General features: G+C 39.6%; 1 protein-coding gene across 2 annotated transcripts in view; it reads left to right on the forward strand.

Annotated features, from left to right (window-relative positions):
* Window positions 1-15,365, forward strand: part of map3k1 (mitogen-activated protein kinase kinase kinase 1, E3 ubiquitin protein ligase) — a 128,735-nt gene that overhangs the window by 53,267 nt on the left and 60,103 nt on the right. For both annotated transcript variants that reach the window (XM_043689029.1, XM_043689038.1), the window contains exons 3-6: window positions 2,646-2,864; window positions 5,229-5,429; window positions 6,625-6,741; window positions 10,072-10,220. In XM_043689029.1, the coding sequence (XP_043544964.1) occupies window positions 2,646-2,864; window positions 5,229-5,429; window positions 6,625-6,741; window positions 10,072-10,220 (686 nt within the window). The remainder of the gene's footprint in view (window positions 1-2,645; window positions 2,865-5,228; window positions 5,430-6,624; window positions 6,742-10,071; window positions 10,221-15,365) is intronic.

Below are 15,365 nucleotides of genomic sequence, written 5' to 3' on the forward strand. Positions count from 1 at the left end.
CTTAAACATTTATGCAGCTAAAGGGAATGTTGGTTAAAGATACCGTAGTTAGTGCTTATTTTATTCCAGGCACACCAGCCTAGGAGCACATCCTTCCTGTATCTATCCTCTCGAGCTCTTGAAGATTTTTGTTCATTTGAAGTGTTTCATGTTTAGATACTCCAGAGAAGACAGCTTCAAGCTCCTCAATCTCTCCTGCCAGGGCAATGCTGCTGTTAGTATTCAATTCACTGGTGCATGTTACTGGCTGCTTCGTGGACTGGAACTGACAATTGAGACTGAAAGGTTACTGTATAAAATATCTTCAATGTTATTGCCAGACGTGAGTGGTTTTAGGAAAATGACCTTGACTTACGGGCATTGAGTGTCAGAGCACTTCCTGTTGTGGGGCATCCTGTTTAGATTCAATCTATTGATATCTATTAGAACTGACTTGCAGTGGCTCAAAGTGGTCAGAGCATTATGGCTGTCATCGAAGCTGGTAACAAACTTCCCATGGTTTCAAAATCGTAAATGATAGAGTAGGTACGAGGTCTGATGACACTGTTGGAGTACTGATGTTGTTGTTAATCACATTAACTCGGCAGGAGTTGACTGAATTTATATTGTCTCTTTCTGAATCTCAAGATGTCTCTCTGGGCAATATGTCTCCAATAAACAGCAATGTGACAATGCACAGGGATCATCTGTTTTGATTTAAATTGGAGTCCAGCCTTGGTCAACAGCCAGTGTGGAGTTTGCACATTCCCCTATGATTGTGTGGGCCCCCTCCAGGTGCTCTGGTTTCCTTGCACAGTTCAAATATTTGTGGGTTAGGTGGGTCATTTGTGCGAAATTGTCCACAGTGTCCAGGATTGTGCAGAATAGGTGGATCAGCCATGGGAAATGCAGTGGTACAAGGATGGAGTGCTCCAGGTGGGATGCTCTTTGGATGGTTGGTGGGGTTTGATGGGTCAATTCTCTCATGCCACACTGTTGGGATTCTATTCTATGATTGAGGATAAAGGCTATTCTATGATTGAGGATAAAGCAGGGTGTCCTTGGAGAAGGAGCATGTGGTATGTATCAATGCTCTCGATGCCTTTAGATGGGGTACTGGGCTAATGGTCGGATACTTGGTAGTGTGGATGAGCAGAGGGATCTTGGTGTCCATGTACACAGATCTCTGAAAGTTGCCACCCAGGTAAATAGTGCGGTGAGGAAGGCATATGGCGTACTGGCTTTTATTGGTAGAGGAATTGAGTTCCGGAGTCCTGAGGTCATGATGCAGTTGTATAAGACTCTGGTACGGCCGCATCTGGAATATTGTGTGCAGTTTTGGTCGCCATACTATAGGAAGGATGTGGAGGCATTGGAACGGGTGCAGAGGAGGTTTACCAGGATGTTGCCTGGTATGGAAGGAAAATCGTATGAGGGAAGACTGAGGCACTTGGGGCTGTTTTCTCTGGAGAAAAGAAGGTTTAGGGGTGACTTGATTGAGGTGTACAAGATGATTAGGGGGTTAGATAGGGTCGACAGTATGAACCTTTTCCCGCGTATTGAGTCGGGTGTTACAAGGGGGCATAGCTTTAAATTAAGGGGGGGTAGATATAGGACTGAAGTTAGGGTTCGGTTCTTCACTCAGCGAGTCGTAAGTTCATGGAATGCCCTGCCAGCAACAGTGGTGGACTCTCCCTCTTTATGGGCATTTAAGCGGGCATTGGATAGGTATATGGAGGATAGTGGGTTAGTATAGGTCAGGTGGGCTTGGATCGGCGCAACATCGAGGGCCAAAGGGCCTGTACTGCGCTGTATTCTTCTATGTTCTATGTTCTATGAATACTGTGTACAGTTCTGGTCACCACATGAACAAAAGGATGTGGATACTTTGGAAAGGGTGCAGAGGTGGGTCACCAGAATAGTGTCTGGTATGGAAGGTGCTAGCTATGAAGAGAAGTTGAGTAAATTAGGATTGTTTTCATTAGAGAGATGGACTTTGGGGGTGACCTGATTTGAGGCCTACAGAATCATGAGAGGTATAGATAGGGTGGATAACGAGAAGCTTTTTCCCCAGAGTGGGGGACTCCATTACTAGGGGCTACAAGTTTAAGGGAGATATACGTGGAACATTCTTTATGCAGTGGGTGGTGGGTGCCTGGAATGCGTGCCAGCAGAGATGGTAGAGATGGGCACATTTAAGATGTATCCAGACAGATATATGAATGGGCAGAGAGCAGAGGGATACAGATCCTTAGAAGATAGATGACAGGTTTAGATAGAGGATCTGGATCAGCACAAACTTGGAGGGCCGAAGTAAAGTCCCTTCCAGTCTACACACTATTGTGACATGATGCAGTCCCATCATTATTGTTGTCTCAAAATCCTGGAATTCCCTCCCTCGTAACACTGGGGGCTACCTACTGCACGTGGCGTGCAGTGGCTCACCAATACCTTCTCAAGGGCAACGAGGGACATGCAATAAAATGCTGACCAGCCAGTGGCACCCACTTCCCATGAAAGAATTTTTCAACAAAAGCTCATGAGTTTGCCTACTCCAAACTGGCAGAAGTTTCAACTAGTATTTGAAAGGTTTAATTTTTAAAGACCTCTTGATTGCAGTAAATTTGAAATGCATTAATGATGATCCTTTTCTATCTACTTTGTAGATTGTGAAACCAATTCCAGTGAAAGCAGATGGACCTGAGTTAGGCACTCAAGCATCTGATTGTCAGGCAGATGTGATAGTCTCATCACAAATACAGCGAGGAAGGCGCAGTCCTTCCCCTGGTAGTTCGTCTTCTGCCACGTCATCGTCATCTTCCTCAAAAACAACTGCAAAGTCTGAATCACCTGGTGTAAGAAGGAAAAGGACATCACCAGTACCTGTAAGTGCAAGAAGTAAGATTTTCTATCTTCTCCAATTACTGTGGGAAAAATCTGAGTTCATAAATTAAGTGTACAGGGTCTAACATTGCAATGAGCTGAACTTTTAAATGTTGGTCAATTAATTAATCATATATCAATATATTTTGAAGTTAACCCAAGAACGTTTAATATTAGTTAGCATGTTTGGTATAAATATGATTTGGAGATGCCGGTCTTGGACTGGGGAGTACAAAGTTAAAAATCACACAACACCAGGTTATAGTCCAACTGGTTTAATTGGAAGCACACTAGCTTTCGGAGCGATGCTCCTTCACCTTCTCTATCACCTGATGAAGAAGCGTCGCTCCGAAAGGCAGTGTGCTTCCAATTAAACCTGTTGGACTATAACCTGGTGTTGTGTGATTTTTAACTTGGTATAAATATGTTAGCATGCCATGTTCCAGGAAAGATGTGTCATAGAGAGTGGTAGTCATACAGCATAGAAACTGTCCCTTAGCCCACCATGTCTGTACTGACCAACAGACACCAGACTACACTAATCTCACTTGCTTGAAATTGGTCCATAACCTACTGTGTTCTTGCATCAATGAAATGAAGAACAAATCCAGGTCAATGAAATGAAGAACAAATCTATAGAAATTAAACTTAATTGAAACTAACAGGATTCCATCTTTCAATTAATCAGCCATGTTGGAAAATAGCAGCCCTACCATATTAATGGAAATTTTCAAAACTGTTCAATGCATATAATGATGTAATTGTAGTACCAACATTTAACACCTTTTGAAACTGAAATTGCAGCTCCAAAGGCAGTATATAGCATATGTAGTGTTGAAACAGACCATTCAGTCCTACTGGTTCACTGGTATTTAGGCTGTACAAAAGTCTTCTGTCCTAATTCATTTAATTCTTATCGATACTTCTGGATGTAGGTTTGCTCGCTGAGCTGAAATGAAAAGAACCGTCCAGCTCAGCAAGCAAACCCATATCCAGAACCTCAACCTGAGCTACAAATCTTCGCAAAGCTCACTAATGTATACTTCTGTTCCTTTCTGCATTGTACCTGTTAGCTTTGTGCATTTAAGAAGGACTAGTTGCTTTCATGTGAAATCATTTGAGGAAGCAGCAAATTCCATCCAATAATTTTCTTTTGAATTGTATTTTATCCACAACTATCTTGTATTTATGACCCTGAGGTTTTGGGCTCCTCTTCATTCGCCCTCACCTTTCTCTTTGAACAAGTTGTAATTGTGTCTTAACAATCTTTTCTGGTTATTGTAACCTTTTAGATCTGATACAGTATGCAATTATGTGGTATGTTTATCTAAGTAGCCCTCAATTTAACACTAACAAAGTACTGATATGATTCTGGTAAATCCAGTGTTTTAAGTTTGTTTGTCCTTTACATGTACAAAGTTTCAGCCTAAATGTGTTGTTCTGTTTCTCTTTCGATGATTTCTCATTTTCTTGTAAAGCTATTGATTTCAGCTAGAATTTCAGTCCTGAATAGTCTGAGAACCACACTCCACCTCGGTGTAATTATAATTAGAGTGAGGGTGGGAAATTTAAATTTAAACTGTTCTATCAAGTATGAAACTTTTTTGTTTTTAACACCTAGTCCATGGACAAAATTTGAGGACTCAGGCAAGGTCTGGCATTCTGACCAACATTTAACCATCATCCAGCACCACTTCTTAAAAAGAAAAAAGTAGTCACTTTCTTAAATATCTTTTGAATCTTGCTCTTTACAAATTGGCAGCAAATTTGCCAATTTTAATAATTTCCCTTCAGAAGCAATTAATTGGATATGAAGTACTTTGAAGTGTCTGTAGGATCTAGAAGTGCTATTTAAATAAGTGAATTTATTTTATTGAAAAGCGATGTGCTTAGAATCATTTCCACCAGTTGTATAAACTTCAACCTTACTGCTGTTGTTTTTCACACCAGCTCAAGGGAGGGTTGGATTTGAACCTTCGTTTTGAACTAAATTTGAGTAGGTTTCATATTGTTAATTAGTTACCACACGCACTTAAAATGTATTTCACATTCTCAGAGCAGCACATGAAAAAAGATAGAATTGGAGTAGTAAGAATTGGAGGTCATCTGATTTTGGAACAGTCAAGGAGCTCTTGTATATCTTAAATTCATTTGTTAAATGTGACGCAAGCCTTATTCTGTTTGATTGCTAAACCCTGCTTCGTGTATAACTAATTTGTCACATGTGTTTAGGTTGCAAGTAATTGCTATCTGGGTTTATAAATAGTGAAGAGTTTGCATTTCTCCTTGCTTTCTAATATCATAAATAATGTAGCTAGGTTGATTTATTTGTTTAAGATGATTGATGAAATACCCTAACTTTGTAGTTTCAGAGTGGACGTGTGACTCCTCCAAGGAGAGCTCCCTCACCAGATGGGTTCTCTCCTTACAGTCCTGAGGAAACTAACCGAAGAGTCAACAAAGTAATGCGAGCACGACTGTACTTGCTGCAGCAAATAGGTCCAAACTCCTTCCTCATTGGGGGAGATGTTCCTGATAACAAGTACAGAGTGTTCATTGGCCCTCAGGTCAGTTAGATAGCTATGTGTCATGTTCTGTGTTAAAACCATTTTTCTTTGAAGAAAGAAATCTGCAAGGCAATATACTGGATTCTCTCTTAGCTTCTATAATAAATACATATTGTAGTTTAGAAGCCTTGACAAAGATGTTTTCTAATAAGACTCTGACAAATGAATGGATAATAATCAAGCTACAATGATGACATTAAGAATATATAAACTTGTTCGGAAATGCAATACATTTTCTAGTCAATTACCATTCATAATCTGTTAATCAAAGGGAAAAATGTTGCAAGGATTCTGAGTTTGACATTTCTTTCTATTTTTGTGCCCATAATTTGGGCAACTCCTTGAATCATTTTATAGTAGTTACATAATTTGTTTTGTATACCACTTAAAGTTTTAAGAGAATAGGTTATGGAATAAATAGCATTTTCTTTTCCTCACTTCTTTCCCTTTGACAGTTTTCAACTACTTTCAGCAAAATGTAGTCTCCTGTTTGAGGTTGGTTGAATAGGAGCACTTGTACTCGAGCCAAGTTTGTTTAGCCATCAAGTTTGGCTCCTTTTAAGTTGTGGCAATCTTAGTCGTTCATTAAGTAGATAATGTAACACTTGCAGTGTACTTTGGTGTACAGGTACATATCAGGTACTAGTCCATAGGAAGGATGTTGTTCCCTGTATACTCAAAATTGACTTGGCATCAGTAACAGTCAATTTGTCATTTTGTATTCATGGATGTTGTCATCTTCCTGCTTTTTGCATTGGTAAACATTTGGGGGATGAAAGGAACTAACGTTACGTGGTGGGAAGGGAAGGAGTTACATAAGGTGTGAATGCAAGTTCCTGGCACCTCTCTATGATTTGAGAACCAATGGTCTACCTACTGTCACAGCTTTCCTGGTGGCCATTTACTGGTGTGAATCTTTCCCTGGCACCTGCCACCTTATCTTCTAACAACCAAGCTACTGAAATTTGCTTTTCAAATCAGGTTCCCTTGTCCATTTTAGCTAAATTGAAGAGATGCTCTGAAAATTCACACAGTTACCAAGGTTGTTGTCAATTTGAATAAGTTGTGATTGACATCTGTGGTGGATTCCACTACTTTCAAACACATTGAAATTATGTTTACTGAGTAAAATGTGTTTTACTCGTAGGTGTCTTTGGTCTACTGTCTATTAAGATATTGATTGTATCTTTTATAGACCTGCAGTTGTGGGCGCGGAACATTCTGCATTCATGTTCTGTTTGTTATGCTGCGAGTCTTCCAATTAGAGCCTTCTGATTCATTGCTGTGGCGAAAGACATTAAAAAACTTTGAGGTGAGCAGAACAAAAAAAACTTATTCCTCACCTTTTTTGAGGATTTGTGAATTTGAAATCTTGATGTGCTTAAAGGGGGGGGAGCGGCAAAGGAAAATGCAATTATATAGCACCTTCCAAAGCACTTCATTCAGCAAAGTACTTTGCAAGGACTTGAAATGTAAAAAACACATTTGCTAACTTCACAAGGTGCTTAAATAACAATAAATGATTGGATAATTTGTTTTTAATTTGGTAATGACAGTTGAATAAATGTTATGGTGCAAGAAAGTAAGTAGTTCCCTGGGATTATTTACATTCCCCTGATAGATGAGGCTTTGGTTAAACATATCAACTGACAGATGGCTATATATTTGCTATTCACAAAGATGACAAGATATAGAAATGGGGAATAATCTTTTCAGCCTCTTCTGCCTGCTCTGCTGTTCAGTATGATTGTGACTAATTTTCTGCCTCAGCTCTGTCCATCCTGGCTTTAAATACGCTTAATTGTGAAGCACTAAAAACTCTCTGGTGCAGAGAATTCCAAAGAGTCAGGAGAAAAGTAGAAGTATCTGATATATTTAAGAAAATATTATTTCCAAAGAGTTAAGCATCTCCAACCTAGTTTGTTTAGTGTGAAGACGTGGAAGGAAGTGAGAAAATGTCAAAATGTTTGAGTTTTGTTTTTGCTTCTGAAAGGAATTAGATTAGATTAGATTAGATTACAGTGTAGAAACAGGCCCTTCGGCCCAACAAGTCCACACCGACCCGCCGAAGCGAAACCCACCCATACCCCTACATTTACCCCTTACCTAACACTAGGGGCAATTTAGCATGGCCAATTCACCTGACCCTGCACATCTTTTTGGACTGTGGGAGGAAACCGGAGCACCCGGAGGAAACCCACGCAGACACGGGGAGAACGTGCAAACTCCACACAGTCAGTCGCCTGAGGCGGGAATTGAACCCGGGTCTCAGGCGCTGTGAGGCAGCAGTGCTAACCACTGTGCCACCGTGCCGCCCACAATGTGAAATGCTAAATAAATACCAGAGAAAAATGTGGAACAACAGAATATTGATAACTATTAATAAAAGTAAATTATTCGGTATTGATGAGAATTGAACTAAATTACTTTCCAGATACTGATACTTTATATTCTAGAATGCTAAGGGAGATTAGTGATGAGAAGAGTAGGGGCGAAGTGACCTAGATTTTGCAAAATTCAATTCTCTTGCTCTCGTTCTCTTCCTCCTATACCCCACACACCTAATCATACGGTCACGTGGGGACGTTTGCAGATTACTGCATAATGTTCAGCGCCATTTGTGATTCCTCAGATACTGAAGCAGTTTGTGTCTATAAACAGAGGCCCAGAGACATTTGGGCTTTGGGCTAGCAAGTGGCAAGTAACATTCATGTCATTTAAGTTATCATTGCCAATTAGTTAGTCCAACTATCACCCCTTGACGATATTGGCATAACTGTCACTGAATTCACCCACTATCAGCATCCTGGGGAGTTATCGTTGGTCAAAAGCTGAACTGGACCAGTCACACACACGTTGTGGCGACAACAGCAGATTAAAGACAAAAAAAAACTGCAGATGCTGGAAGCGAGGAATTCTGGTGCCCCCTTCCTGTCTTCCCAGTTCCCATCCACCACCTAAAGTGCACAAGTCAGAAGTGTGGTGAAATACTTCTCACTTGCTTGAAAGGGTGCAGCTCCAGCAACACTCAAGCCTGATACCACTCAGGGCAAAGCCTACTTGATTAGCATCCCAAACACCATCTTCAGCATTGACCTCTTCCACCATTCACACAATGTATACCCTGCATACCATTTACAAGATGAGCACTGCATTAACTCTAAGGCTTCATCAGCAGTAACTTCCAAATTCTCCACTTCCATAAACTAGAAAGTGAAGGCAGCACCTCCACAGATAAGCCATAACCTACATAGGCCATCCTGACTTGTAATACATCACGGTTCCTTCACCGCTGGGTCAAAATCCTGGACGACTCCTCTTATCGGTACTTTGGTAATCTTTTTTTCCCTTGTAGGATATACCTCAACAATTTTCCATATTATTGGGTGTTGCCAGTGTTTGTAATGGTCTGAAACTCTGCAGCTCAAATGCTACTGTCCACTAAGCTGGTGCCTGCTAAGAGATAGTTGCACCACAGACAGCAATTAAGTAATTTAAATTGTACAGTTTTGGACTTGAAGAAAAATGGATTTGAGTTGTGTGTGAGATAGGTATGCTGTATGAGTCTTAGACAAATACATCATGAATCTACCATCAAAAGATATATATGTTGGATGTGCAATTTGAATAGAGGCTTCTATGATGGAAGATGGTAACAGAATCTGTACATGGAGGAGGAGTGAGCATTGAGAAATAGATTTGAGGGTCATTTTTGATTAACAGCCTTTGCTCATGACAGTGGTCGCTTTTTCAGAAGCTTTGTATTTATAAAACCGAATTATCAGAGTAAGGATGTCAAATGCTTGCAAGTTGTGTTAAGTAACTCGCCACTTGTCTCCCTAAGTGTGTCCACCATCTACAAGGCACAAGTCAGGAGTCTGATGGAAAATTCACCATTTGCCTGTATGAGTCCAGCTCCAACAATAGTCAAAGCTGGACATTAAGGACAAGGCAACCAGCTTGAGATTGGCACCCCATCTGTCACCTTCAATATTCACTCCTTTTGTCATTGACACTCAGTGGCAGCAGCGTATATCATCTACAAAATGCAGTGCAATGATTCACTAAGGCTCCTTTGACAACACCTTCCAAGCCTATGACCTCTATTGCCTAGAAGAACAAGAGCAGCAGACATGGGGAATAGCACTATCTGCAAGTTCCCCTTGAAACTTGCCTGGCTCTGAACTATATTACTACCCTTCACAGTTGGGTCAAATTCCTGGAATTCCCTTCCTAACAGCAGTGACTGAACTTCCTCCCCACGGACTGCTGCAGTTCAATAAGGCACAGTGGCTCAGTGGTCAGCACTGCTGCCTCACAAACCAGGGCCCAGGTTCAATTCCAGCTTCAGGTGACAATCTATGTGGAGTTTGCACATTATCACTGTGCCTGCATGGGTGGATGGTCTTTGGACAGTCGGTGTGGACCTGTTGGGTCGAATGGCCTGTTTCCACACTCTAGGGATTCTATCTATCTAAGGCAGCTTGCCACCACCTCTATGGCAGTTTAGATATTTATCAGTGCTGGCCTAGCCAACAATGCTAAACATCCCATGAAAAATACTTTTTAAAAATACAACAGTGATAGATTTTTGTATAAAATTTTGAATTTAGGAATTAACGTATTATTTTTTTTTCAAAAGGTGGAGAGCCTTTTTCAGAAATACCACAGCAGACGCAGTTCACGTATCAAAGCTCCTTCACGCAACACCATCCAAAAATTTGTTTCTCGTATGTCTAACTCTCACACTTCTGCTTCATCCAGTACTTCTACATCCAGTGCAGAACATAGGTATGTTTTCAGGATGATTAAACTTCTGAATTGGCAAAATGGCAAACAGATCCAGTGAGCTAGGAGCAATTTGGAAAGAGAGAATTTGTATCTAAAGCTGCTTTGAGAATTTCAGGATATAGCAAACTGTTTTAATTACTGAACAACTAACTTTTTAATGCATAACTGCTTTTGTGGCATAGGAAATATGGCAACCATTTTGCACCCGATTATAGTACATTATGATAATGACCGAATCATATCTTTGTTCTACAACGATAATAGAGGGATAAATGTTTAATAGGGCACAAGGAGAGATCCCCCTTTTCTTAAGTAAAATATTGCCAAGGATCCTTTGCGAATTTAAAGAACAGACATACTCGGCTTAGTGTTCCAACTCAAAGGTAGCACCTTTGGTGACTTTTAAATCCAAACACACAATCGATAACCACTGATAACTGGCAAGTGGTTCACTTGTACAGCCTTCAACTAGTCAATTAGACCAATACACAAGTTCAAAAATTAAAGGACAATCATATCCAATGCAAAAGGAGTCCTTTAGTTGTCTTTGGGGTGTAAAGTTTCAACCTAAAGCTAGTGTTAATTAGCCGATTTCTTGGATGCGGTTAGTCATAATGAACATTGATTTGGAGGTGCTGGTGTTGCATTTGTTGATCTCTTCCTGAGATAGTGGTAGGTTTTGATGGGTGCCTGGATTGCTTTTTCTAACTGGATAATACTCAGTAGAGCAGGGACCAAGTGTACAAATAACCAGCAAAAAGAGTCAAGGAGAGAGGAAAAAAATCAAGAGGCAAAATTAACTGCTTTTAAATGCACATAATATTTGGAAGAAAATAAACCAACATTGGCACAAACAGATGTTAATGGGTGTGATCTTCCAGCCATTACAGTGACAAGATCAAAGTTTGGAACTAAATATTTAGTGTTGTGTGAATTCAAAGCAAGGTAGGAAGGAAAGATTGGTGAGATTGCTTTCAGTAGGAGATGAAATAAGTATTAGAACAAGAGATGATCTTGTATCAAATGAAGCAAAATCCCTGTGGGTGGACGTAAGAAGTAAGGGTGCAAAACACTGGTGGGAGTAATCTATAGGCTCTGCTAACATAATGTAATTTCAATGAGCTCATGTCTGATGTGATCCTCAACACCAACTCCACCTTCCTACTTTTTCTCCCCATAAATCTTGATTCCCTTCCTAATTTTAAAAATCTATCTTTGCCATAAAAATACTTCCCAACCCACTCTCTACAGTTCTGTGCAGTAAAATAATTCCACGTATGCACTACCTTCAAGAAATGTCTCCTCATTTGACCTGAATGGATGACTTCTTACTCAAGATTCTGGTTTCTGATCCTAGGCTCCACCACAAAGAAAATTAACTTCTCTGTACCTATTCTATATTCTATCAAGCCCTCTAAGAATCTTGTATGTGTCAATGATGTCTCCTGTTTTTCACTCCAGTGAGTATAAACCCAACTTACTTGACCTCTCATGCTAACAAGCTAGTGAACCTTCTGTGCTCTGTCTTCAATACCATCATATCTCCATTTGATATCAGAGAGCAAAACTGTTCAAAGTATTCTAGGTGTGACCTAACTAGTGCCTAGGGGAGCCTGTGGACTACTCCCACCAATGTATTGCACCCTTACTACTTATCTCCTCCCAAAGGATTCTGCATCATTTGATCCAAGATCGTTTCTTGCCATCAAACCTACTGTACAGTTTTACTAAAATCTCTTTATTTAGATATTCATTCCCTTTGAAATGAAGGCCCTTCTGCAGTACCTGTTAAACTTAGATGCTAGTTTTTTAAAAAATTTGTGCATGAGGACTCCCAAATTCTACTGTGCTGAAGCTTTCTGCATTCTCTATTTAAACTATGTTAAGTTCTTCAACTATTCCAGCCAAAGTACATGTATTCACATTTTCCCCTATTACATTCTATCTGTCAAGTTTTTCCCACTCATTAACACGTCAGTGCCCCTCTGTAGACTCACCCAGCCCATCTGTCATCCACAAAACTGGTAGCAGGGCATTCATTTGCCCATTTGTTTACTATATAATGTAAGTGTGGTCTCATTTCTTATAGCAGTGGCACTCCATTCCTTTTATCCTATCTGTTTTTAATTTAACCAATTCTCTCTTCAATATCCTACTCTCAACGCCATGGTCTCAATTCGCTTTGTGTAGTAAACGAATACTGTCTGGATATCTAAACATACTGCATTTGGATAATGCAGTATGTTTAGATATCCAGACAGTATTCGTTTACTACACAAAGCGAATTGAGACCATGGCGTTGAGAGTAGGATATTGAAGAGAGAATTGGTTAAATTAAAAACAGATAGGATAAAAGGAATGGAGTGCCACTGCTATAAGAAATGAGACCACACTTTACAGTGTGGTCCAGAACATGGATGATGATGGGATAGTGTAGGGGGACGAGCTGAGAATAGTTCACAGGTCGGTGCAACATCGAGGGCCGATGGGCCTGTTCTGTGCTAAATTGTTCTATGTTTTGTTTACTGGTTTCCTGCTATTAGCACCTCAGCATGTTCGAATAAATTTGCCGGGCATAATTTCCTATGGATGAAGACTTGATTCAGCTTGATCTTTTTTTTATTATGCATTTCTAAATGCTCTATTATTGCATCCCTTATAATAGCCTGTTAACATCTGTCATTGAGAAAATGTTAAGCCGACTGGCTAACTTTTATTTGACTCCCTCCCTTTTTGAGTATGGGTAAGGGTGTTACATTGACAGTTTTCTAATCCTCTAGGACTTTGCATAATCTAAGAATTCTTGGAAGATCAGTGTGTTCAGTATCTCCATAGCTTCCTCCTTTCATATTGTCGGTTACATCCCAACAGATCCAGGGGATGTATCAGCCTTTAACCCCATTGCTTTCTCCAGTGATTAGATCTGTTTATTTGCCTGACCCATTAGCTGCTTGACTTAGTGTTTTTGGAATGCTATTACTGTCTTTGACTGTAAAGACTATTGCAAAGTATTTATTCAACTGCTTTGCCCTTTATAGGTCCTCATTAGCATTTCCCAACCTCATTCCCTTATAACTGTAATTTCCTTTAGACATCCCTCTTCCTTTGTATACATTTAAGAAGGTCCTGCTCTTTTTTTTAAAATTGCTTGCTAGTTTACTGTCAGTTTATTTTCTTCTAGGAGAAAGTGAGGACTGCAGAAGCTGGAGATCAGAGCTGAAAAATGTGTTGCTGGAAAAGCGCAGCAGGTCAGGCAGCATCCAAGGAGCAGGAGAATCGACGTTTCGGGCATAAGCCCTTCTTCCTGAAGAAGGGCTTATGCCTGAAACGTCGATTCTCCTGCTCCTTGGATGCTGCCTGACCTGCTGCGCTTTTCCAGCAACACATTTTTCAGTTTATTTTCTCCCTCTATTTCATGGTTATCTTTTGTTGGCTGCTTTTAATAAATATTTTTATTGAAAAAAGATCTTAGGTCTTTTACAAAATTACAAAACCAGTACAAAATAGTGTGACCACTGTACAATATTAAAGCATTTTTTTATTGGCTTTTAAAACTTTCTAAGTTTCTTTTCTTTCAATTTGATGCAATCCTTCACTTACTTGGTTAATAATGATTCTTTTATTTCATTCCTAGCTTTCCCCTTCCTCAATGTATATCTTGAATTATCAGTTATTTTCTTAAATATTTGCCATTGTTCCTCAACTATCTTTTACACTGAAGTTCTTTTCCCAGTCTGCTCTACTAACTTTGCCTTCATTCCTTTGTAATTACCATCATTTAAGTTTAGCAGAGTTGTTTTGACCCCAGTTTTCTACTGTCAAACTGAGTGCTAAATTCTACCATGTTATAGTCACTGTTCTCTTAGGGAAATTTTACTAAGACCATCTGTTAAACCAGCTTCATTACATACTACCAGATTCAAACTGACCTGATCCCTGGTTGAATCTATAACATATTGTTCTAGGAAATGGCCCTGAATTCTTTTTGGCTTCTTCTGCTAATTTGATTTTCCAAATCAACATGAAGATTAAAATTGCCCTTGATTTATGTGCTGTATTTTTACATGCTTCATTATGTCTTGTTTTATTCTTGTATCCTCCAGAGCAACTGTTGTTATGGGGCCAATGGACTACTTACACCAATGTTGTCTTTCCCCTTGATAGTCTCTTACTCTGATCACTTTTGGTCCCCTTATTTAAGGAAAAAGCTTTTGTGGCACAGTGGTAGTGTTTCTGTCTCTGGGTCAGAAGGTCCACAATCCCTGCTCCAATGGTGTGCCATAACATGTCTGATCAGGTTGATAAACAAATGTAAAGATTCACTAGATTGATCTTGTTTATGGAGGGATTTTTGCAGAAGTTGAAAAGGTTGGGCCTGTACTCATTAAGTTTAGAAGAATGAGAGGTGATCTGATTCAAACGTGAAAGTTTCTTCATGAACTTAATAGGGTAGATGTGAAGATATTGTTTCCCTTTGTGGGAGAGTTTGGAGCCAGAGGGCATAACTCAGAATAAGGGAGGAAACAATGAAGATTAACTTACGAAATATAATTCCTGGATGGTTATAACCTCGCCACCTTTTGAATTTCTTTCTCCTCAATTTAGATTAGAGATGCTTGAGGAATCCAGCATTTGTTTTACGTTTATGAAATATTTTTCCTTCCATAAGATGGATGAAAACAAACATTAAATAATGAAGTTTTTTTTAACTCTGATGGTTAGAGTGTGGAGTGTGCTACTGCATGATATAATGAAGCAAATAGCAAAGATGTATTTAAAGGATAAATGTCAGATAGGCACATGAGGGAGAAAGGATGAAGGACAGTGTACTCGTAAAGTAAGTATTGGCAGAGACTTGTTGGACTGTCCATGGCTTGTTCTGAACTCTAAATTTTAGGTAATCTGATCATAAGTGTGACTTTTGGATGAACTATCTCTCTTCAAACAGATGTTTGTTTAATCTGTAAACCAGAGCTTTGTTAATTTCGTTCCTCCGTATTTGGAGGATCACTAGTTATTAGCCTCTGCCAAGTCCAAGTTGTTATGAATGGATATTCAAACTCATGAGCTGCAAATGGCAGTGTTTGAAGACCAACTCCTTTCTGTGCTCATTTACATGTTTTTATGGACTTGGGCATGTAGAAG

Source organism: Chiloscyllium plagiosum, chromosome 1 (genome assembly GCF_004010195.1).
Source record: "Chiloscyllium plagiosum isolate BGI_BamShark_2017 chromosome 1, ASM401019v2, whole genome shotgun sequence".
Classification (NCBI taxonomy): domain Eukaryota; kingdom Metazoa; phylum Chordata; class Chondrichthyes; order Orectolobiformes; family Hemiscylliidae; genus Chiloscyllium; species Chiloscyllium plagiosum.